General features: G+C 40.8%; 1 protein-coding gene across 2 annotated transcripts in view; it reads left to right on the top strand.

Annotated features, from left to right (window-relative positions):
- The window catches only part of ERCC6 (ERCC excision repair 6, chromatin remodeling factor), a 72,994-nt gene that overhangs the window by 15,689 nt on the left and 34,354 nt on the right, over nt 1-22,951 (top strand). For both annotated transcript variants that reach the window (XM_027530364.1, XM_027530365.1), the window contains exons 6-7: nt 15,468-15,596; nt 19,618-19,776. In XM_027530364.1, the coding sequence (XP_027386165.1) occupies nt 15,468-15,596; nt 19,618-19,776 (288 nt within the window). The remainder of the gene's footprint in view (nt 1-15,467; nt 15,597-19,617; nt 19,777-22,951) is intronic.

Here is a 22,951-nt window from a genome sequence, read left to right as displayed (position 1 = left end):
AGCCCAGAGAGCTGAAGTTTAAGTTTTAGTGTATGAAAGAATAAGATTGCTTTCCTCAATCCCTCCTTCCTTGTCTTAAAAAAGTCGTTGTTTAAGAATTTAAACCTTCTAGTGCCCGAAATGGGCTTCACATGTCCAGATACCCTTCCCACTGCCTTTTTTGTGTGTGCTAGAGACTAACTTTGGCTTCTTATTTCCATGATTTTGTCAGTATCTGGTGTAAGTAAGATAAAAGGAAGGTGGACACGTTTGTCTGTGGAGTTGGCATTGCCTGTTGCCACACATTTTTTGCGAACCAAGAAGACCAGTGTGCACGCTGCAGTGTCCACTGTGTCTCAGGGAGCACTGCGCTGTGTGACTCAGGGCTCAGCACTTGGCTTGCCAAGAGCACTGAGAAACTCAAGGTGGTGTGAGAATCTGCTTAACAGATAACTTTTTTTTTTTCCAGATTACTTTTTAAATATTTGCTCCCAGGATATTTTTTTCTCAATCCTCAACAGTTTTTTCTTTTTCCTCAGTGTAGGGAGACCTAGTTTATTGTAATTTTGTAGCTTCCCACTAACTAAAGGAGATCAGTCCTGGGTGTTTATTGGAAGGACTGATGCTGAAGCTGAAACTCCAGTACTTTGGCCACCTCATGCGAAGAGCTGACTCACTGGAAAAGACTCTGATGCTGGGAGGGATTGGGGGCAGGAGGAGAAGGGGGACGACAGAGGATGAGATGGCTGGATGGCATCACCGACTCCATGGACGTGAGTCTGGGTGAACTCCGGGAGTTGGTGATGGACAGGGAGGCCTGGTGTGCTGCGATTCATGGGGTTGCAAAGAGTCGGACACGACTGAGTGACTGAACTGAACTGAACTGAACCTTGGAGAATGAAGATTAACCTGATATTCTTTTCTTCTTGTTTAGAACTGCTGACATTCTCCATTCCTATTGCCACATATGGATATGCCACATATCCATATTCCCTACCTAACCTTTTAGAAGTAGGTGGAGCATAGTTCTTTTCATAAATGATTTGAGTACCTGCAACCTAGATCCAGGTCTTTAAGGGAGCCCTTACACTCAACACTGCAGTAATACCTTACGTGGCAAGACAGGGTTGAGGAGTGGCTTAATATTTGTCATTTCTTATTTCAACTTTAAAGTTACCTCACATGTTCCATATTTATAAAGTTGTTTGAGGGGTATTGCTCAATACTCTTGAACAGTGAGTGGCATATTTTTTCCTTGACTGCTGTAGAGAATTAATAAAAGTGTTAATCTCACCATATTGATTGTAAGTGGAATGAATATTCTTGCCATTAAATTGAGTCAATATTAAATGTATTTTAAGTACATCAGTATTTTGATCAAGAGCAGTTTGTTTTGATTGAATTTTAAATATGGGTTTAAATTCATGGCAATAAGTTTTTCTTAATAATGTTAAGATTGTAAAACTGTTATATCCAAAGCCATATCAGAAAGTCAGTTTTTGCTCAAGTTACAGTAGAATCTCAAATGAGTTTTAGAAATATCAATAACTCTAATTGCCACCAAAATACTATAGCTCTTAAAATTTTATAGCTATAGTTATTAAGGCAGATAATTGTTAAACTGTAGATATCTACATTAGAACGTTTACATTGCATCTCCCTTGATACTCTTGGGCTTGGGGGATGTTAAAAGAAACTAAAATGCTCAGGATTGAGAAGCATATTAAGGATATTTTAAAACTGCCAGTCACTCTATATTTTGTTATTTCTTGTTGTTGATCTTTGTAGACAGATTGAAATTGTAATGGTAACCCCTTGAGTGAAGAAAAAGATTAGGATTTCTTATCTTATTAATAGCATGGTTTGATGATTGATGATCAGAATAAAGCCCCATATAGTTTACAAGGGGCTTCCCTGGTGTCTCAGTGGTAAAGGAACCGCAGGAAATGCAGGTTCCATCCTTGGGTTGGGAAGATCCCCTGGAGAGGAAAATGGCAACCCACTCGAGAATTCTTGCCAGGAGGACCCAACGGACAGAGAATCCTACAGTCTGTGGGGACTGCAAAGAGTAGGACTTAGCAACTGAGCAACACCACCTCCCAGTTTACAACATAGAAAGTGAGTTTTTCCTGACGGTTAGAATTTAGAAGTATATGTCTAGGGCAGGTACCTTTTGAACTTAAGTGTGTGTTGAATTATATATATTTATATAACAGGGCTTAAATTATAACCATGCTAATTGTTTTGAACTGTTGGAAGTAAAAGTGGATGATTCCTAGACATCTCACCCGCCTAGTTCTCTCAGCTTGAGAGTCTTATGTCTTCATTAGCCCTAGGTTAGTCCTAACTAGGTATCTTTGGTTTTAGTTGATGTTCAGCAGGAATACCCTGTCACACCTTTTCTACAGCTTAACATTTTCTGGATCTGGGTAATAGCACTTACAATCCTACTTTCTCTGACTTAGCCAAGATTTCAGGCTAGGCTTGGAAGTTTTAACCATCTTTTGTACTGTCTGTGAACTTCGCCTTTTCCACATTTTTATCCTGTTTTCTTCTCTCCTGTTGCATTTGCAGGCTGTCCCCTCAGTGGTGTTCCCTGATTTTCATAGGTCTGGTTATGTACCGGGATGAATAGGCCACTTCTTAGAAGCAGTTATTCTGTTGGTTCTTACTCAAGTCAGTGCTAACAGGTCTTACAAAGCATCCATAATTTTTTATTTTAATTTTGTGGTACTCAAGTATCCATTAGGGTATGGCTGTCAGTTGTGAAGGCTTCCGTAAAATGCATTGCTTTAGGATCTAGGATCTCCCGGGGCCAAGCACTTAATAGAAATAAGATGCATTCGGTGTTGGGTGATGTGTCCCAGGTTGAGTCCAGAGTGGCCTGGAAGACCACGTTTCATACACGCACCTTTCCCCACCGGATGATCAGTCCTGGTTCCCCCAGTGTAGACGGTTCATTTCCCAGTTGAGATGTGAGGTCAGCTCTGTTGCTTCATCTTTATTCTCACTGCATGAATGCCCGACGCCATTCCTGCAAGGAATCTGCAGTCTTTTAGGGAACAAGGGCACAGATGGGACCTAGAGGGTGAAGAGTGTAATGACATCAGCTGGAGGGGCTTTAGGGGAGATTTTGTGGAGGAAGTTGGTCCCAGCACTGGGTCTGGTCTGTGGAGTGGTGCAGATATGTTGATATGGACTGAGGATGCAGGTTAAAACACTTGGCAGATTTACCCTCAAACTTCAGTGCATCATTGTTTCTGCAGGGGAAGTCCCTCATTCCAGTCGTTGATCCTGTGCGTATATATCTGTCACATGTTATAATTATAGCAGGGTGTACACTTTATCTTGGCCTTTTCAAGTTATCAACTTGCCCATGATCTCACTGGTTAAGAGCTGGGGTTTGAAGCCAGGACTTGGAGTTGGGTGAAATGGGCAATGTCTGTATACGGCCACACGGTGGTGCCAAGAAGCAGGACATGGCCACCCCTGCCTCCCTGGACTGAAACCAAACCCCAAACCCAGGTCAGTCGGCTGAAGGTTTGGGGAGGTTGCTGGGGTGTCTAGAAAACTTGACAGGTCTGATGTGGATGGGGAAAGAATTTTCCTCATGGTGTGGTGTAACCCGAATCTGTAGTCATGGTGCCCATTGATAAAACTGGTTTCTGATACATTTTTAATCTTAAAGGTTTTTCTTTTATCACATTTTAAACTTTATTTTAGTGTGAATAGCTTGGAGTTAAAAAGTCAGATGACTCCATTCATCGTGTGAATCTTGCAGAATACCTGCAGCCTCCACACGGCTAAACTGTCTGGGAAATGGTGTCTTCATCACCGCCCCCCCCCAAGCACTGTGGCTTGTGGCAGGGGTGAGTTGGACCCTGGTTTGCAGGGTTTGGCTGTATACATGCCTAGTTCTAGAAGGGGAGGGCTGTTGTTATTTTCAGGTGCCAGGAGGATAAATGCTGGAAAAAGTCTCTTGGATTCGAAATTTGGAGGCCTGAGCAAGGGGGGCATCCAGGAGGAAGGGGAGGAGGTTGTATGAGGACTAAGGTGACTGACGTTAGTGCATGCTTACCGCTTGGCAGTGCTGCGGGCTCTGTGGGCCCAGTGCTGTAGTCCTCACGGCCCCTAGGAGATAGGATCCCCAGCCGAGAAAGCTGAGGTCTTTTGTCCAGGGTAGCAGCAAGTGACAAGTCTGGGTTTGGGCTGGAGCTGCGGGTGGTTTGGTCAGGAGGGAGTGGCCTGTCAGCGTGGACTGGTGCCGTGGACCCAGAAGAGTGTGGCCTCAGTGATCAGTTTCTCCCATGGCTTGATGAGGACAACTTCAGCCTTCTGCAGGTCCCAGCCCTGGCTTGAAATGGTGCTAAAGTCTGTGGCTCCCACATTCCCAGCTGCTCTGTCTCCATTTTATTGTCTTCACAGAGCCTCTTCCTCTTTTCTGGAGCCAATCCCTTTGCATTGTGATTGTCCCATGTTTATCGTTCAATTAGATTTTTGTTTGCACTGCACTTAAATTCAGGTCACAGTTAGGCAAAGGCCAAATTACATTGTAGAGCCTGATTTGCTTGTGCCTTAAAAACAAAGCAAGCAAACGAACAAAAAAACCCCCAAATCATTTGATCTCTAAAAATCTGAATTTGGTTAAAATTTATCTAGATTTGACCCAGAGACTATAATTATTTATTGACAGTTCTTGTCATCAGTTTCTGGGAGCTAATTGCTTTCTTAAGAAATAAACTTCTATTCTTTTTTTTTCCTTTTTCTTTTCTTGTAGTAATCTATATTTTAAAGAGAAGAAAAAGTTAACTCCCTTAAGGAGGTTTCATAGAGAGCATCTTGGCTTCTTTTAAATGACGAAGCTAAGACACAAATGAAGACTAATTCTGCTTTGTGCTCCGCACACACCTCTCATCCTCAGCTCCAGTGCATAATTGTCTGCATCAGTCTTAATTTACTCTGTGAGATCTGGACTCCTAACTGAGGGTATTTCATCTGCTCAGATGTGCCAATTAAGTCCACCCAGATAGACCATAAAAAGGCAGATAAGAAAAGTAAAACACCGCGTGTCTCAATTTAGCAAATTAGACTAATCTGTGAGGGATTCTCAGCTGTCTGAAATAGAAAACCTATTGCACCACAGAAATGCAAACTATATTAAACACCCAGCTTGGTGCCTTGAATATATTTTTAAAAATCAAATTGTATGCACTGTGCTTCTGTTGTAGAATTTCTTCCATGGATATTGCAATAAGTGGAGAATGATCCTGATATTGAAATTTCACCCTATATTAGGAATGATTTAACTGTATGATGCGTGACTTTCCCCTCACAGTCACTACAGATCTTAGTGGCCCTTGCAACTTAAAACTGAAAACAGAGCAATAAGGTCAGTTGTAAATTTCAAGCAGCAAAATATGTGACTTCCTTGGAAATTTTGGAGCGGGCATATTCATTTTATTAATTTATGATCTCAGCCTCCTAGTATTTGACAGTTCCCATAAGAGGTATAGTCTGCTTTTTCTGTAGTTTAGTATGGGCATCTCAGTATAGGCAATACGGATTGAAGATAGACTTGCCTTAAGCAAGACAAGGCAAGTCTGCCGTTACCATTTTTCCAGTAGCATTTGCTCACTTCATATCTTTGTGTCACATTTATAATTCTCAGTATATCAGACTTTCATTATTGTATTTGTTATGGTGATCTATGATGAGTGACCTTTGCTCTCTAAAGGCTCAGATGATGGGTAACAGTTTTTTAACTAACCATTTTTTAATTAGGGTATGTACATTACTTTTTTAGACATAATGCTATTGCACGCTTACTGGACTACAGTATAATGTAAACGTAACTTTTATATGTACTGGGAAACCACAGAATTCATGTGTCTTGCTTTATTGCAATATTTGCTTTGTTGTGGAGGTCTGGAACCGAACCTGTGATATCTCCAAGGTGTGCCTGTGTATTGGTGTGTCTGGTATTAAGTATGTTATGTGTTTTTTCTTGAAGAGATCTCTAGTCTTTCCCGTTCTGTTGTTTTCCTCTATTTCTTTGCATTGATCACTGAGGAAGGCTTTCTTACCTCTCCTTGCCATTCTTTGAAACTCTGCATTCAAATATGTATATCTTTCCTTATCCCCTTTGCCTTTAGCGTCTCTTCTTTTCTCAGCTATTTGTAAGACCTCAGACAACCATTTTGCCTTTCTTTTTCTTGGGGATAGTCTTGATCACTGCCTCCTGTACAGTGTCACAAACCTCCATCCATAGTTCTTCAGGCATGGACTAGAGATCTATTCAAGAAAATTAGAGATACCAAGGGAACATTTCATGCAAAGATGGGCACAGTGAAGGACAGAAATGGTATGGACGTAGCAGAAGCAGAAGATGTTAAGAAGAGGTGACAAGAATACACAGAAGAACTGCACAAAAAAAGATCTTCACGACCCAGATAACCACGATGGTGTGATCACTCACCTAGAGCCAGACATCCTGGAATGCGAAGTCAAGTGAGCCTTAGGAAGCATCACTATGAACAAAGCTAGTGGACGTGATGGAATTCCAGTTGAGCTATTTCAGATCCTAAAAGATGATGCTGTAAAAGTGCTGCATTCAATATGCCAGCAAATTTGGAAAACTCAGCAGTGGCCACAGGACTGGAAAAAGTCAGTTTTCATTCTGATCCCAAGGAAAGGCAATGCCAAAGAATGTTCAAACTGTATGCAGGTCAAGAAGCAACGGTTAGAACTGGACATGGAACAACAGACTGGTTCCAAATTGGGAAAGGAATATGTCAAGGCTGTATATTGTCACCCTGCTTATTTAACTTATATTCAGAGTACATCATGCAAAATGCCGGGCTGGATGAAGCACAAGCTGGAATCAAGATTGCCAGGAGAAACATCACTAACCTCAGATACGCAGATGATACCACCCTTATGACAGAAAGTGAAGAAGAACTGAAGAGCCTCTTGATGAAAGAGGAGAGTGAAGACGACTTAAAACTCAACATTCAGAAAACTAAGATCATGGCATCCGGTCCCATCACTTCATGGCAAATAGATGGGGAAACAATGGAAACAGGGAAAGACTTTATTTTTTTGGGCTCCAAAATCACTGCAAATGGTGACTGCAGCCATGAAATTAAAAGATGCTTGCTCTTTGGAAGAAAAGCTATGACCAACCTAGGCAGCGTATTAGAAAGCAGAGACATTACTTTGCCAACAAAGGTCCGTCTAGGCAAGGCTAGTAGTCATGTATGGATGTGAGATTTGGATGATAAAGAAAGCTGAGCACTGAGGAATTGATGCTTTTGAACTGTGGTGTTGGAGAAGACTCTTGAGAGTCCCTTGAACTGCAAGGAGATCCAACCAGTCCATCCTAAAGGAAATCAGTCCTGAATATTCATTGGAAGGACTGATGCTAAAGCAGAAACTCCAATACTTTGGCCACCTGATGTGAAGAACTGACTCATTTGAAAAGATCCTGATGCTGAGAAAAATTGAAGGGAGGAGGAGAAGGGGAGGACAGAGGATGAGATGGTTGGATGACATCACCAATTCGATGGACATGAATTTGAGTAGGCTCCAGGAGTTGATCATGGACGGGGGATCCTGGCATGCTGCAGTCCAGGGGATCACAAAGAGTTAGACACGACTGAGTGACTTAACTGAACTGATGTGTTTTTTCAGCCCAGATTATCTGTAATCAGAACTGTTAAATTGATTTCACTATTACTTGCGTAAGTTAGCAGGTGTCCAGTGAAGAGTGAGTTTTGACCCACCCTGCACAGCAGCAAGGTGTGGAGGGAATCGTGTTATTGTACACAAACAGTGGCCATCTCTCCTCTCCTTAGACTTTCACACTGATGTTTCTTGAGACAAATTTGAATTGACGTTTTAGAGCTTAGTTTGCTCTTGTAGAAGTGTTTTCATTGTATAGCATTTGGAGAGGTGATTATTGACCTTTTTGGCTGGTGCTGTGAGAAAAAGGGTGATTTTTTTTGCAAGTTTGAAAATGTTTTTGAAACTCAAGATTATGTAACAGGGGCACAGACTCCAGGTTAAGACCTTCACATTGGTGATCTTGAGCAGGCTGCTTTACCTGTCCCTGCCTACCTTTCTTTAATTAAGAAAAAGAGATTAAGAATACTATTTGTCTCATAGAGTTGTAAGGATTAAATTGTTTAATACATGAAAACACTTACAGCAGCACCCCGCATGCTTAAGCAGTTACTCTTAGTTGTTATTATTAGGGTGTTTTCTGCCTCTAAATTTAAAAAATATATTATGTATTAAAACATAATATGTATGTATATATAATTTCAAAACATAGCTTGTCCACAGCTAGGGGGGCATTTTGGTTGTTGTTCAGTCGCTAAGTTGTGTCCAACTCTTTGTGACCCAGTGGAGTGTAGCACACCAGGCTTCCCTGTCCTTCACTTTCTCCCAGAGTTTGCTCAAACTCATGTCCTTTGAATTGGTGATGCCATCCAACCATCTAATCCTCTGTCGCCCCCTTCTCCTCCTGCCCTCAATCTTTTCCAGCATCAGAGTCTTTTCCAGAGTTGTCTCTTCACATTATGTGGCCAAAGTATTGGGGCTTCAGCTTCTGCCCTTCCGGTGAATGTTCAAGGTTGGATTTCTTTTAGGATATATGGCATAGTGGGTGCAAATCACAGGCCATGGAGTCAGAATGCCTAAGTTTTGCCGAGTAGCTATGAGGTCCTGTGTATCTCCACGTCTGTAAATGACAGTACCTTCTTCAAGGGTGATGTTAATATTACAAAAGGTAATATATCTGAGACATTGGCAGATATCAGACACTCAACAAAAATTAGCTAGTCTTGTTATTTGTATGTCCATTAGATAAAACATTTTCTAGTAAGATTTCATCAAGCCAGTAAGAGGGTCTATGAGAATCATGAGGAAGAGCTTATATAAATATCGAGAAAAAGATAACGTTTTTCCAGGGTAAAAAGTGCTATTAACAATTATGTTTAATATGCATTGCCATCTCATACTGCATATGCTGTTATAAACTTAGTTTTGTTTAATGTTAGGCTTTTCTTAACTTTCATATATTTCTTATTAATATGATTATGTCCACTTAGTGATAAAATATCTATATAAGTACATTATTAACAGTTGGGGAGAAATAAAACATTATTTCTCCTTTGAACACACTAGGGGCACTGGACATCTGCCCAGGGGGCATTCTTCTAACCAGTAGCCTGCTCGTTGGCTCCGAGTGTGGGTGGGTCAAGATTACACTGGTTCTTTATAGTTTTCTCTGTTTAGAGGTCAGTGTTCCAGATCCTTCTCTTGTGCCTTGTAAGGCTTGGTTTTCTACATCTTCGCTTCACTCAGCGAGTAGGACATTGTGCTCAGAGTGACCATGATAATCTTCATCTTGGCTGATAGTACAGGCACAGTAGCGTGATGATCTTCTAGACTTGGTACGCTTAACTCCTGCCCACCCTAGATTGCAGTTCCACAGTGTCCTGACATTTGTTACTATTCACATTTAACCTACAATTAATTCAGATTTCTCAGTTTTGCTTTTTTGTGTAATCTGCCAATAATTGTGATATAGTATCTGACATGTATGCAGTATTAAAAATAGTTTCCAAAGCATATAGTAAACATTACTTCACTTAGTCCTGTAGGAACCTGTTATTTGGCTCCTTTGGTGGTCGAGGAGACAGATGCAGCGTTGTCAAACGATGTTTCTGAAGTTCAGGCCTCCGCTTGCTAATGACAGACCTGTAGCGTCGCTCTCTGCCCACGTCCAGTGTCCCCTTCTCAGCGGGTAGCTTGCATCTGTGTTTTGCTGGTTCTGCTCTGGTAGCTGCCACTGGAGTCTGAGGGACTAGAGGAATTAGAAAACCTCCCAGTGAGTAACACACTCACCTCATTTTGTTGGGTTGCAGCTGTGACTAGTATATGTATGGATTAAAGAAAAGATGAAAGTGTCAACACTAGAAACATTACTTCCTTTCTGTTAATGTAAATATAGATTAGGGCTATGTAAACTTCTTTTTTCCTCTGCCAAGAGATGAATCCTTTCATAAAAAGTTGAATCTTTTGCCCAGCCTTTCCCACCTGGTCCTTGGGAGCCTTGGACCCAAACTCAGGACTCCTTATTTCTTCCCATCAGCTGGTGTGCAAAGACCAGTCCTGTTGCAAGGTGAATCCCCTGGGAAACCCTGAAAAACAGAAACGAGGAATTGAAAACACCTTACAAAATTTTTGTCATTCAATGTAATGAGCGTCCTCTCTTTTTTTTTCCCTCCTTATAAAATTCTAAATTAAACATCTCTGACTTTGCAGTCGCTCTTGGCCGAGCCCCGTTCTTTGCAGTGGACCCAGCCATGTTTATGCAGTGGCTACAGCCCAGAGTCATGCATGTAGAAGGGGCAGGAAGTGCGGCAGGAGGCAGGCCCAAAGGAGCTAGAACAGGACGTTTCTGGAACCATTGCTGAGGGATCTATTTTATGACCATTTTCAAGCCATGGTTCTCTGCCCCTGGGTCTTCCTCACCCAATTCTGAACCCTGTTGATTCATTTCTTTAGCATTTATCGAGCCTCTGGTGAGGTGGGCGTTATGCTAGTCTTTAAAGATATGAAAATGACTGAGACCGTCTCTGACCTCAGGTGGCTCCCAGTCTAACAGGGGAGACAGATACAGATGTCAAAAGATGCTCACACTCTGGTAGTGGAGACATCAGGTGTGCCCAAGGTGCGTGGTTAGGAAGGCACCTGGGGGACTGGACAGCTCACTGACAGGTTGTGCAAGACTTCTTCCAGAGGCGCTGCTCGGGCTGAGGTCTGAAGGGTCCCCAGGCGTGTGAATGAATGTGTGTGTTGCAGGAGGGAGCTTGGGGACAGTACAGGGCATGCAGATGCTCAGCGGTGAGTGGGCTCAAGGTTCGGCATGGTGGCAGCTGGCTGTGTTCTGCTCTGGCATTTTGAACATCCTTGAAATGCTGGAAATTCTCCTTTGAAAAGAAATTAACTTCTCAGGTGTATCCTCAGGGTTCCATCGACAAGGCATGCCAGTAGGTTACAACTGAAGGACATACTGTTCCTGTGCAGTTCAGCTGGTTGTGCAGCGTTGCTGTCTGTCGGGCCCTGGGTCCGAGCTGCTGCTGACAGATCGTTACTGCAGTATCAGCCCCAGGGCCCACAGCCTGGGCCAGGTTCTCACTCTTGCGAGAATGTGGCGAAGCCAAGGAGCATTTGCCCTGCCTGCATCTGATTAGAATTATAAGTTTATGTTTATTACTGGGTTCTCTTCTAAGTAGCTGCCAGCAGCATCAGCAGCGGGCTGACTATGGCAGCCGTGTGGGGAGTTGGAAACCCTGCCAGAGAACACCAGGCCCGCTTGGTTTTATGTGGCTGCAGCTGTGACTCTTACATGTGTGACTCTTTTAAAACGAGGGGATAGAAAACATGAAAAGTGATTACTTTTTCAAAAATGTAAATATTGGACTATTTACTGCCCTGTTCTACTTTTAAAATCCTTCATCTAGCTTATTTATTGAGATAATTGAATTTAGACATTTCTGAGGCCACTTTTAAGATTTCACATCTCTGGGTCCAGATCTTAATTTTGACTCACTCCCAACCATTTTTAGGTTATTCTATAGTTGTTACTATCATATAAAAAGGTGGCCACACTTCATGACAATTAACTATTTACAGATCTGTTATAGCACTTTTAAATCGCCATTTTCCTGCAGATATCTTCTGATGGCTAAGAGTCTTTACTCATGGTGCTCACGCTTTTCACAGTCATTTACTGAGCACCCATTTGACAGATTGTCGTGGTTTTTGAGCAGAGGTGCCTGCTGCAGAGTCCTCTCGCATGTTCGTGCAGATTTGTCGAACTGTACATGCCTCTGTTTATTCCTCTGTAAGTGAACACTGGCAGTTCACTCAGAGTTGTGTGAGGTTTCAGTAAGTACATATGGTTATATATAATACATTAATTCATTGAGCACCTATTATACCCTTGTCTTATGATAAGTGCTTTATATGTGGCACCTCATTTAATCCCCCCCAAATCCAGTGACGCAGATGCCCCTCTTCCCGCATCTCAGAGACGAGGAAATGTAGATGCTAGAGAGGTTAAGTTGCTTGCTGAGGGCTGAGGTGGTAATGCATGGGAGTGGGATTGGGTTCTGGACCATCTGAGCCTGAGGGTTTGAGCCTGTGCTCATTGGGCACATGTCAGACCCGCTTTATTCACAGCACGGAAGCCCCTTTTATATAAACCTGCAGACTGGGCAGCCGCTCAGCCTGCCAGACTGTAGGACCACGAGTTAAGCACCCTGAAGAGAGCAGTTTTAGAGCCTGTCGGCACCTGGGATGGGAGGACATGTGTTTCTCCCGGAGCTGAGGTGAGTCTGGCTCCCCTCCACCCCCTAGCGCTCCGCGTGCTGGTGCGTGCTGCCGGCGCTGGTGGCGCGGGCGGGGCGGCGGCGGTCAGGCCTCCCGGTGGTTTGCGCGGGAGGAAGGCCGCTCTGTGTACCGCTCTGTGAACCGGGAGAGTCTCTTAGCTGGAGCCACACGTGCGTGTGTTTATAACGCTGGGAGTTCCTGTCTTTAATATGTGCATACGATTCTACTGGGGCAATTTGTCTCCACAGTGATACAAATACTTGTAGGCAATAATGATTTTCTTCCTCACCGCCTTTAGTCATCTGTTAGCCAAACTGGATAAATGTTTGTCTCTTTTCATCTTTCTTTATGAAGCGGAAGGCACTGGAATGCAATCATTCTGTGGTGGCTTATGTGGTTTCCTAGGTGCTGTGTGTTCTGTGGCAACATGATGCCTATATATTTCAGAGAAGAAAGAGTGAGAGGGAGGAAGCTGAAACTGTTGAAGCAGCGTGATGTGGTGGGAAATTTAATAGCCACAAAGATTAACTGGCTTAGTCTGAGGAAATAGCTATCTATCATTTGTCTGTGAAGTTTAAGGTGTGAAACTCTTGTGTGCAAAATATTCAATGACCTTGCTGTGCCTGACTTACAAAGCTGGCATCATCTGGTGCTTTCTTTATCTTCCTGTAACATTATTTTTGAGTAGATGCAAAATGAAGTATTTTTAAGTGGCTGTGGTTTTTTTTTTTAAGTTTTTGTGATTTTTTTTCCCTCAAAATTTGTATTATCCACAAATTTGCTAAAAAGAAATATCTTTTATTATGCAGATGTTTGGTTCTGAGCTCTGATAGTAAGAATTTGGGTACTGAGGGCTATCTCATTATCTGAAATTGCTTGATTGCTAAATTTCAGATATGTATGAAAGTGAAAGTGAAGCCGCTCAGTCGTGTCCGACTCTTTGCGACCCCATGGACGGTAGCCTACCAGGCTCCGTGATCCATGGGATTTTCCAGGCAAGAATACTGGAGTGGGCTGCCATTTCCTTCTCCAGGGGATCTTCCCAACCCAGGGATCGAACCCGGGTCTCCTGCGTTGCAGACAGACGCTTTACCGTCTGAGCCACATATATATCAGGAAAATGGATATACATCATTTTAGTTTCTAAGTTCTAATTGTAAGGGATACTTTTATATCAGACTTTCTCAGCCTGGCACTGTTGACATTTGAGACCGGATAATATTTTGTTGTAGAGGACTGTCTTGGACATGGTAGGATGTTTAGCAGCATCCTGGCCTCTACCCACTAAATACTAATAGTATGTCTCCCCTCCCACCAGCACTGTAACAACCAGATTGTCTCCAGACATTGTCAAGTTACTCTGGGGTGGGGGTGGGGGTCACCCTCAGGGTGCCCAGGTTGCCCCCCGTATTGAGAACCACTACTGTATGCCGTTGCGCTTACCTAAATTTGTAGATAATGTGCAACTCAGAAGAGGAGCTAAGACTGTTAGAGCCACTTAGAGGTACTTCCTGAATTGCATGGTGCTGACTTTTAAGAAAGAAAAATACTAATTGAAGAGAGGAAGAGATTGCCTGCAGAGGTTAAGCACAAAAAGGCCATTAAAAATTTCCCATAAAAAACAGTCACATATTAAACTTCATGGTTATGTGGGGGCTGTTTTCTTAGGCTTGGCCATGCACTGCCTCTTCTGTTGTCTGTTTTCTGAAAATCAGCAGCAGTGCTTGCTTATAGGCACTGTGAAGTAGTTTCAGGTCACCAACTGGTTCTTCCTTGCTGATCACAGGTAAGCCTCAGCTAGCCCCTCTTTTCCTTATCTGAAGCGCTGAAATTGTCACCAGGCTGGAATTAATCAGAGGACATGCTTTTAAGGTCTTCCAGCATCTACGCTCGGGGTTGCCTGTCGCCCCCGTGTTTGGCCTCCGTGCTGGTTTGGTGATTGGTGTTGGGAAGCACGTTCTTCCACCTGGGCTGCGTGTGCAGTGTTATCCTCTCGTGTTTTCCTCTACCTTCCCTCACACTTTCTCTGTTAGTCCTGCATGGTCAGAGCAGGTTAATGACTTCCTAAATGCGTTGCTGTTCTCATCCCCTTCCTGTGAGCTTTCTACTTGGAAGGCATTTATCTCTGTTACTGCTCTATTTCATTTCCACCATTTTGTGAGATTCAAAGTGTCAGTTGCATGCATACTAAAAAAGCTATCCTGATTTTTGGAAGCAACTAGAATGTGAGGCTGTTGGCTTTTTTTCCCTCCCCTACGACACCAGCGTCCATTTTAGTTACACGGGTGCAACATCCGTCTGACTAAACGGCTGCACCTCGCCAGTAGCCTTGCTGTGTCACTGATACTCTCAGACCTTCAGACGCTTCTTCCGTTATGCATACATGGGGTCACCCTTCTGAAACATAAGTGTTCATCCTATTTCGTATCTGAAAAGCATCATATAACTAAATTTATAACTTACATTGTATTTAGCGAACGCTTTTTTTCCCTCAGTCGTATCATTATCCATACTTTTATATTGTTGATGCCTCTCCCTAATTAAGTAATCAACATGTGAATCTGATACTCAGTACTTTTGACCAAAAACTTGCTTTATGTTCCAAGATGTTGTACTGTTTTATCCTATGACCATCATATCTTTAGCACAGAAATAGTAATTATAAATAAAATTTATTTTTTCTTACATTGTCATTTTGGAGCTATGACATTTAGTATCTATAAATTTAGTTATATTGAAATTTCCACTGAATCTTTTCTAGAATTAAGTTCATATATCTTAGGAACTAGCAGAGAAATTTTCCCTTAGGGTATGCCGGGAGAGGAGCAAGTAGTTTTGATAATGAAATGAGACCTTACAGGAATATTTCTAGAGCAGCTATAATAATTCAAATGAGAATTGAATTAAAGAGGAGGGAAAGGATAATCTTTTTTTTTTTCTTTTGAACATCAGTGTTTTGGGTAATGATGGCAGCAGAAAGCTAAAGGACTGTGCTATTTTGTCTGTTTTTTTTTTTTTTTTTTTCTTTGTATTACATCTGATTTGGAACCAAAGTAATGAAAATACGATTTTTGTTTTCATGGTAGGAGATGGAATAAACTGAGACTGAAGGACAAAGAGAAGAGTCTGAGGCTTGAAGATGATTCTGAGGAAAGCGATGCTGAATTTGACGAAGGTTTTAAAATGCCGGGTTTTCTGTTCAAAAAGCTTTTTAAGTATGTGCTATGTGTTCCTTTCTTTACATCTGTCGTCGAGCCATTGTTACAAATTAATATTTTAGGAACTGCATACAGTTACCTGTGGGCCCTCAAGGTACTCACAGCAATTTATTTTGAATACGGTTACTGTCAAATGAAATTTTAGCCACATGCTGTTCATTAAAATTAGATGATAATAAATTGACTAAAGTGTGCATTCAGTGTGTTTATAAACTTACAAATCTATGTGGACCTGTATCAGCAGACTAAAAACAACACTTTAAAAGCTATTTATATCAAGTTATTTTGTTGTTGTTTTTAGCATTTTTAAGGGACCAAATCTCTAATTTCTTAAATCAGATTAATTAAGAAGAATTGCTTATTAAAATCAATATTGCAGAGGTCTTATACTTCTGTGTTGAAATAAAAACTTTGTAAAGATTATTTTTTTGACTGTCTTGTACTGTACCTAAGGATATAATACTTTTGAGCTGACCAAATGTGTATCTAAGTATTTCCTGTAAATGTTATTCTTATATAAAAAGGCAAGATGTAGGCAAACACCTTCAGGACTGAGTTTGTACCTGAAACTGTGTTTTATGTGTGAAGTGGCCCAGGGTTGCAGATAAATGGATGCCCTGTGGTAGGTGCGTGTCCGTAGCCTACAAGGTCCGGTACAGTCTCTGTGATGAATGTAAATCCTGAGCCAGGTGTGCAGTCTCATCCCTCCTGGGATTTACTTAACAAGGTACTTTAGGAACGCTTCCTTGACGCACGCAGGAAGTTAAAGCGTTAGGTAGCTTCTTTCTGTCTCTCGTATCATCACTTGGTGGTCGGGTGCAGGATGTAAACGTCTTTCTTTGAGACACTTAGGTTTAATCTCCTTCATAGATTGAGCTGATAGCCATGCCTGAAACTTGTGCAAGAGGTCTACTTAAAGAGAGTCTGCTTTTTATATTTCCTCTCAAAGAGCTTTTATTATAATTCTAACTTTTCTCTTGAGGGTGGAGGGGACAGAGGGAGTAGTTATTTTATCCCAATAAACATATAAGACAGCTGAATCCTAAAGATGTGAAGTATCTTGGTGGGGTTGCTATACTGGACAGAACTATAAAGAACTGTAGGGAATCTCTAGTAATTTTTGGAGGTGTTTTATAGCCCGTAGAAGTGGCTACTTTGGCTGTTGCTTTTCCCAAATGAAAATTAACTATGGAAAGATAAATAGAGATAATATTTATTGGCAACTCTTTTCATCTTCTCTAAAGTGATTTCTTACTAAGAAACAGGCCAAATAGTATCTGTGTTGTACTAGCGGAAGGAATACCCAGGTTACAGATTAACTTAATGAAGACGGGATACTTCTACATGAGTATTAAGTGATTTGGCAAATACCCTCAAGAATGAAGTCGAATGTGCATTTTTGTCTAAATGTGGGAGTTTCTAGCAAAAGAAATTTCACAGTTAATAGAACTAAACTTACTATTAAGAGTGTATCAAATTCAGTGTATTGACTGTTAACCTTATTGTAGTTAATGTAAATACATGTTTAAAAAAATATTGTGTCAATTGCACATTCCTTGAAAGTATTTTGTTTTCATTTTTCACCTCAAAAGCAGAATTTTAAATATTTCATAAATGTTACAAAACTTCTGTTTCTTTTATTCTGCTATAATTGGCAGAGTCTCCATTTTTCTTTCATGACTAAGCTTTAGCCAGGCCAATTTAATTTTAAGCTGTAGATATATTTTTACCATATTTACCACACTATGTGGAATGAAATTAATAGGATATATTTGTACACAAAGGAGTCAGCAGATACTGTTACCTATTTAAGTGCTATTTTCTGCACCATCCTGGTTAACTTTTAAAACTCTATTTTGAAAATTTGCCCAGAAAATATATTTGACTCTGTAATTTAGCAATCACGTGACAAAAGTCAATCTTTAGCCACACTAGTAAGTGCAGTCTTAGCTTAGTGTGACAGTGATCTGTGGTTCTTCTGTGGTGCTTCAGTCTCATGGGGGAAGCGGAGTATAGTAATTCTGTTACTCTTTTACAGCAGTTTGTAAAAGTCTTTAACTTTTCCTGAAGAGTAACTTTTTATGTTTTCAAAACAGTTCTGAAAACGGAATTCCATAGCCTGCTTTCCTTTAAAGTATATACTTGTTTTACAGTGTTTTATTATTAAGGAAATTAGGGCAATACAGCCTGAGTCCGTCAGTGACACTGCTGGCATCAGAACCCAGGCCCGGAAGTGCCCGTCCAGCGGTGCGGGCCTGCCGTCCAGCGCGCTGACGCGGCCCGGGGCCCTCACGGGAAGGGGTCTGTTCTCCGCCACCTTTGCACGGTGTCCCCAGGTGTGGTTGGGATTCCCATGTGGTGACGTGACTTACAAGGCTGCCTAGTCGCTGTTTTTCCTTAAGTCATCCTTTAGATGCTGTTTGAACGCCCTTGGAAATTACATCTGTAGATGAGGAGACGTCCTCTTGTGGGTCACCTAGAATCCGGACGACCTGACTCCCTCTGGATACCGCGCTGGTCACCCTTCCTCCTCTCCTTGTTTCTCGGTTGCCCTCTCCAGGTTCTTTCAGTTGATTGGCCCCAAACAGAGAGGGATGGGGGCCGTGTGGGGTGGAGACGGCTTCGTGTGGTGGGAAAGCACTGGAACGACCGCCTGGACGTCTTGGCCCCTGTTCTGCCCAGAGGGGTCGGCCCCCTAGTTTTGTGCCTCAGTGAGAGGGGGCTGGTTGACTGGAATGTAGTGGGTTGTCAACGTACATCAGTTTTTTGGGGAACTTTTTGGACTAGATTTTTTTCCACAGCTGATTTTCAAAATACTGGGGAAAGTTAATGATGACATACTTACTGAGAGAAGAGTAAATAAAACTAGTTTCACAGGGACTGAAATCCGTGAGATTTTAGGTAGAGATACCACGCAGCAAAGAGTAAACATTTGGGCAGTAAACCAGCAAAACCGCCTTCTTTTAGGGTAGCCATCTCACTAGCCTTGGCGTTTTCTTTGGGGGGGTCTTTAGCTGTCATTGTCTTTTAAGTGCTTTTTCCTTTAGATTTTTAAACTTGGCAGATAATCTTCATGCCATTGCATAGTGTTAAATCTTTCTTTCATGCTAAGAAATGCATTTTGCTTTGTTCCTTTTTAAACTTCACTTTTAGATGATTGAATTAAACATACCATTGATGGGAAAGGGCAAATACCAACTCTCTTTTCTTTTTAGAGGGGAATGTATTATTTCTATTTGAAATTTTATTTAAAATTTAAATTTAAAATCAAGCTTAAAATTTATTTATTTAAAATTTTAATAGCACTGACCGTTGTATCTATGATGAAGTCACTGAACCAAGTTCTACTTTGGAATATTAAAAGACCTTTTGTGTTTTTGAGCCTTTAAACTGTTTTTGTTTTTTTCTTGCCTCTGCTAGTAATATGACAGACTCATCTGTTATGTACTAATTTTGTGATTAGCCCTATTCTTTAGACTAGTTTATGGCCTTAAAATTTAATTTTTCCTATAAAAAGATAATATGATTACCAAGTGACTTTTCAACAGTATGTACTGTAAATTGTAGTCTTCTCTGTCTTGCTTTTTTATGCTGTTCAGATTGGAAAAATAAATGTTAATGCATCTTTTCATAGAAAAGTTATTAGAACTTTATATAACTAAAAACATTTGAGTTTTTTTTCAGGAGGATATTGAATAAAAGATAATAAGTTTATGCTTGTTTACCAGGCTATTTCTAATGTTGAAAAAGAAATGAAATAGTCCCTAATTGCCCTATCTATCAGTTTAATTAGAAATGTGTTAATGTTCTGTAAAGAAAAATGTGTGATTTTATGCTTTAGGTAATCAAAAATGTATGACCTTATGAATATAATACTCATGTAAAACACACATCCGGCATGCTTCTCTGACTGGTGCTAGAACCTCGCTAAATGATTAATTCATGAGTACTTTGCGTTATGATCTGTATTACCCACCATTTGCCATTTTCTTTTTCTTGTTGGTGTTTGTTGTTGTAGGTACCAGCAGACAGGTGTTAGGTGGCTGTGGGAATTGCACTGCCAGCAGGCAGGAGGAATTCTGGGAGACGAAATGGGATTGGGCAAGACCATCCAGATAATTGCCTTCTTGGCAGGTCTGAGCTACAGCAAGATCAGGACTCGTGGTTCAAATTACAGGCAAGTGCTCCTCTGCAGACTGTCAGTCTGTGGAGCTCAATTAATATTTCATCAGATGTATTGCTGTGGAGGAGGGTCTTGTGAATTATTGATGACATTTCAATTACAATATTCCTTTAATTCTTTTAGGGGGGACATCAAAGGGAAATTTTTACGAGACAGTGGAGCTGTAGGGCAGGAGAAATTAAACATGTAACACTGCTAATGAATTCCAGGCATTGATGCTTCGTTTTGCAGATGAGCCCCACTAGATATTTTGGGTCAATACAGTGTCTAAGGTTAGCTTCTGCAAATGGATTGTTTACAAACTCAATTATGTTAATATCAATGGTTTACACAATATGGAATTTTAAATTAGACATAATACCTTTAGTTCCATTTATTAAATTTTACATTAAAATATTTGTTCTGGCAGGAGACCAGGTGAGCATTACAGTAAGTACAAAGTCTATTCATGGGGAAAGTTGAATCTTTGGAGGATTTCTTTTATAATCATTATGCGTGATAGCATTTGTAGATGGTGCTTTTTTTTTTCAAATGACATTACATACTTGTCTGCTCACTATGCTTTCTCCCTACTCTCCCAGTCTTTAAGAATTTTATATAAATTTGAAAGTCAAAGTCTAAATAATAGAAATATAAAATGATAGAAAACTATTTTTTGGTTGTAATCTTTATTTTCTTTAGGAATTCAAATAAACTATTAAAACTTTAATCTTCTGAAAGAATAAACATTTAAACATGCTTGTTCTTTGTGGTAGGACTGAAATAGTTTATCTTGAAATCCAGTGAGCATTTCCATATTTAAGCTGTAAGTTGACTTTTTCTGTAAATCAGTAATGGTAGATGAATTATGTAAATCAATTAATGCTTGATGAATTATGTAGAGTATTTAATTTTAAACCCAGATAATCCAACAGCTCCTTGGATTCTAATAGGCTTTACCTAATGAGTAACAGCAAGATATTTACCAGACACTTAGGTTGTAGAAACCCCAGGCAGTCACAGGATGCGATTTGACGACCCCTTTACAAGAGTGTTAGTGTGCCTGAAGGCGGCCACAGCAGAACGTGACTGTCTACACTCTGGTTCATCAACAGAGAAATGTTTTCTGGAATGTTGTGTGTGTTGTGGATTAAGTTGCTTCAGTCGTGTCCGATTCTTTGCGATCCTATGGACGGTAGCCCGCCAGGCTCCTCTGTCCACGGGATTCTCCAGGCAAGAATATTGGAGTGGGTCAAATACAAACCATAAACTGTTAAGTAAAGAACTTTTTATTTTAATCTTCAGAGTTTTTTGCTTTGCTTTTATTCCTTACTCTTCTCATTAATTTAGCAGATCAACACATCCCATGAGCAGTACTTAAAGTTTTAGGATATTTTAGAAATACTTACACAGTTGTAGGAAGGGGAAAATATATTGGCGGATTTTTAAATATTAAATGTTCTGTTGTTACTACAATAAAGTGTCGAAGCAGAGTTTTTTTCTTCCGATACTGAAATTCTGCTACATTTCATGTGAAAACATTCCGTCTGAATGGAAAAGTCAAAGTTGAAAATGGGCATTTAGTGTTTTCTTGCCTAGGCATATCATTAATTCACCGTTTATAAAATGCTTTCTCTAAACAAGCCGTTTGCTCGGCTCGCCTCTGCGTTTCTCATTCGCTTTGGTTGGGTTTTGACGAGAATGCCCCAAGCTGCTCCAGATAGTTTCTAAGACTATCTTTCTTTTCTTAAATGATTTCTGGGATTTTGTTATTTCCCATCTCTTTTCTTCCCTTCCTTTCCTGTTACCATGAAACTTGCGTGGGGTCTAATATGCCATGCCTGGGAAACCTAAAATCATCCCTGCCGTGTAGTTTTGATTGAAAAATTAAAACATGTTCTCTCGAGTGGTGACAATCCAGCTAGGAGTGAGCTGTGGGCTAATAATGAGCAGCAGCTGTAATCACTTAACTGTCGATGTGCATCTCCTTTTTCCATAATGAAATAGTGTGGCACGTTGGGTTATAGCCCAGATCATCTTTATTAAGATAGTATCGGTAGAAGTGGCTTCCCAGAATGCAGTTATATATCAGCCAAACAACTGGTCTCTGTGCGTAGAGGTGTTCAGAGGAGCTTGGTCCCTTCTGTGCATGTGCCAGGGCAAATTGTATAACGTTTTTTCTCACAGTTTTATAGTCTGTCCTCCTTTGGAATCAGATGAACTTGGAGTCGTCTCTAGGTTTATGTCCTAAAGAGCAGTGGTCAGATGTGTAGTCAAACCAAGTTCTGCATGAGCCAGCATTGCTTCATGGGCTGTGTAAATTTCCTCTGAACTCTTGCAAGCTGTAGATTCTGGGGCTTTTATTTGAATGGTCTTAGTATCGTAATTTTAAGGTCAATGATCCTGAAACCATGGATGTCTCTGGGATACCAAGAAGGAACTTAATGGTAAAAAGAAGTTTTTAATTTTTGTTTCTTTAATGTGTTTTATATGTAATGTCTTTTAAAAAGAGGGAAAAGCGTACTTACTGGGCTAATAAAAATCTATACTGCCTGTTTTCCCGGTTCATAACGTATATACTATATACTTTTCTCTTTGCCATTCGTATTATAGTGATAGATAGGCCCCTGAACTTGATGATGGAGAAGAAATAAATGGTTAACCTTGCAAACTTTAGTTAATACTCTGAAGTCTTGGATATCATTTAGGAAATTCTAATTACAAATAAATGGACTGAAAAAGTTAATAAACTTTCAAAGGTAAATATTTTTACTTTGTAATTCCTGATAAGTTCAAGGCTATGAGGGGCAGATTTCTATCCTGCAGGTTGAAATATTTGACCACGGAGGTATTGACTTGTAAACTTACTAGGTAATCAATGATAATCAAAGATGAAAGAAACTGTAGCCAGTTTAGTAATTGGTACTAATTGCTCTAGTACCTTTAGCTCTTTCTTAAGATCGTCTCACTGGTATGGGGGCTGGAGAAGGGTGGGACAGTCGGTGTGATTGCTAGTGGGTGTGGCTGCCCCTTCTGACTAGTGGGTGTGGCTGCCCCTTCTGGAGAAGCGTGGGACAGTCGGTGTGATTGCTAGTGGGTGTGGCTGCCCCTTCTGAGGCTCTGCAGCAGTCTAGGTCTGCTCCTGGATCCCACTCTGTGAAAACCTCCATGGTTTCCTAGGAGAATGGCA

The sequence above is a fragment of the Bos indicus x Bos taurus genome, chromosome 28 (assembly GCF_003369695.1).
Source record: "Bos indicus x Bos taurus breed Angus x Brahman F1 hybrid chromosome 28, Bos_hybrid_MaternalHap_v2.0, whole genome shotgun sequence".
Classification (NCBI taxonomy): domain Eukaryota; kingdom Metazoa; phylum Chordata; class Mammalia; order Artiodactyla; family Bovidae; genus Bos; species Bos indicus x Bos taurus.
This window is presented reverse-complemented; position numbering and strand designations above follow the sequence as displayed.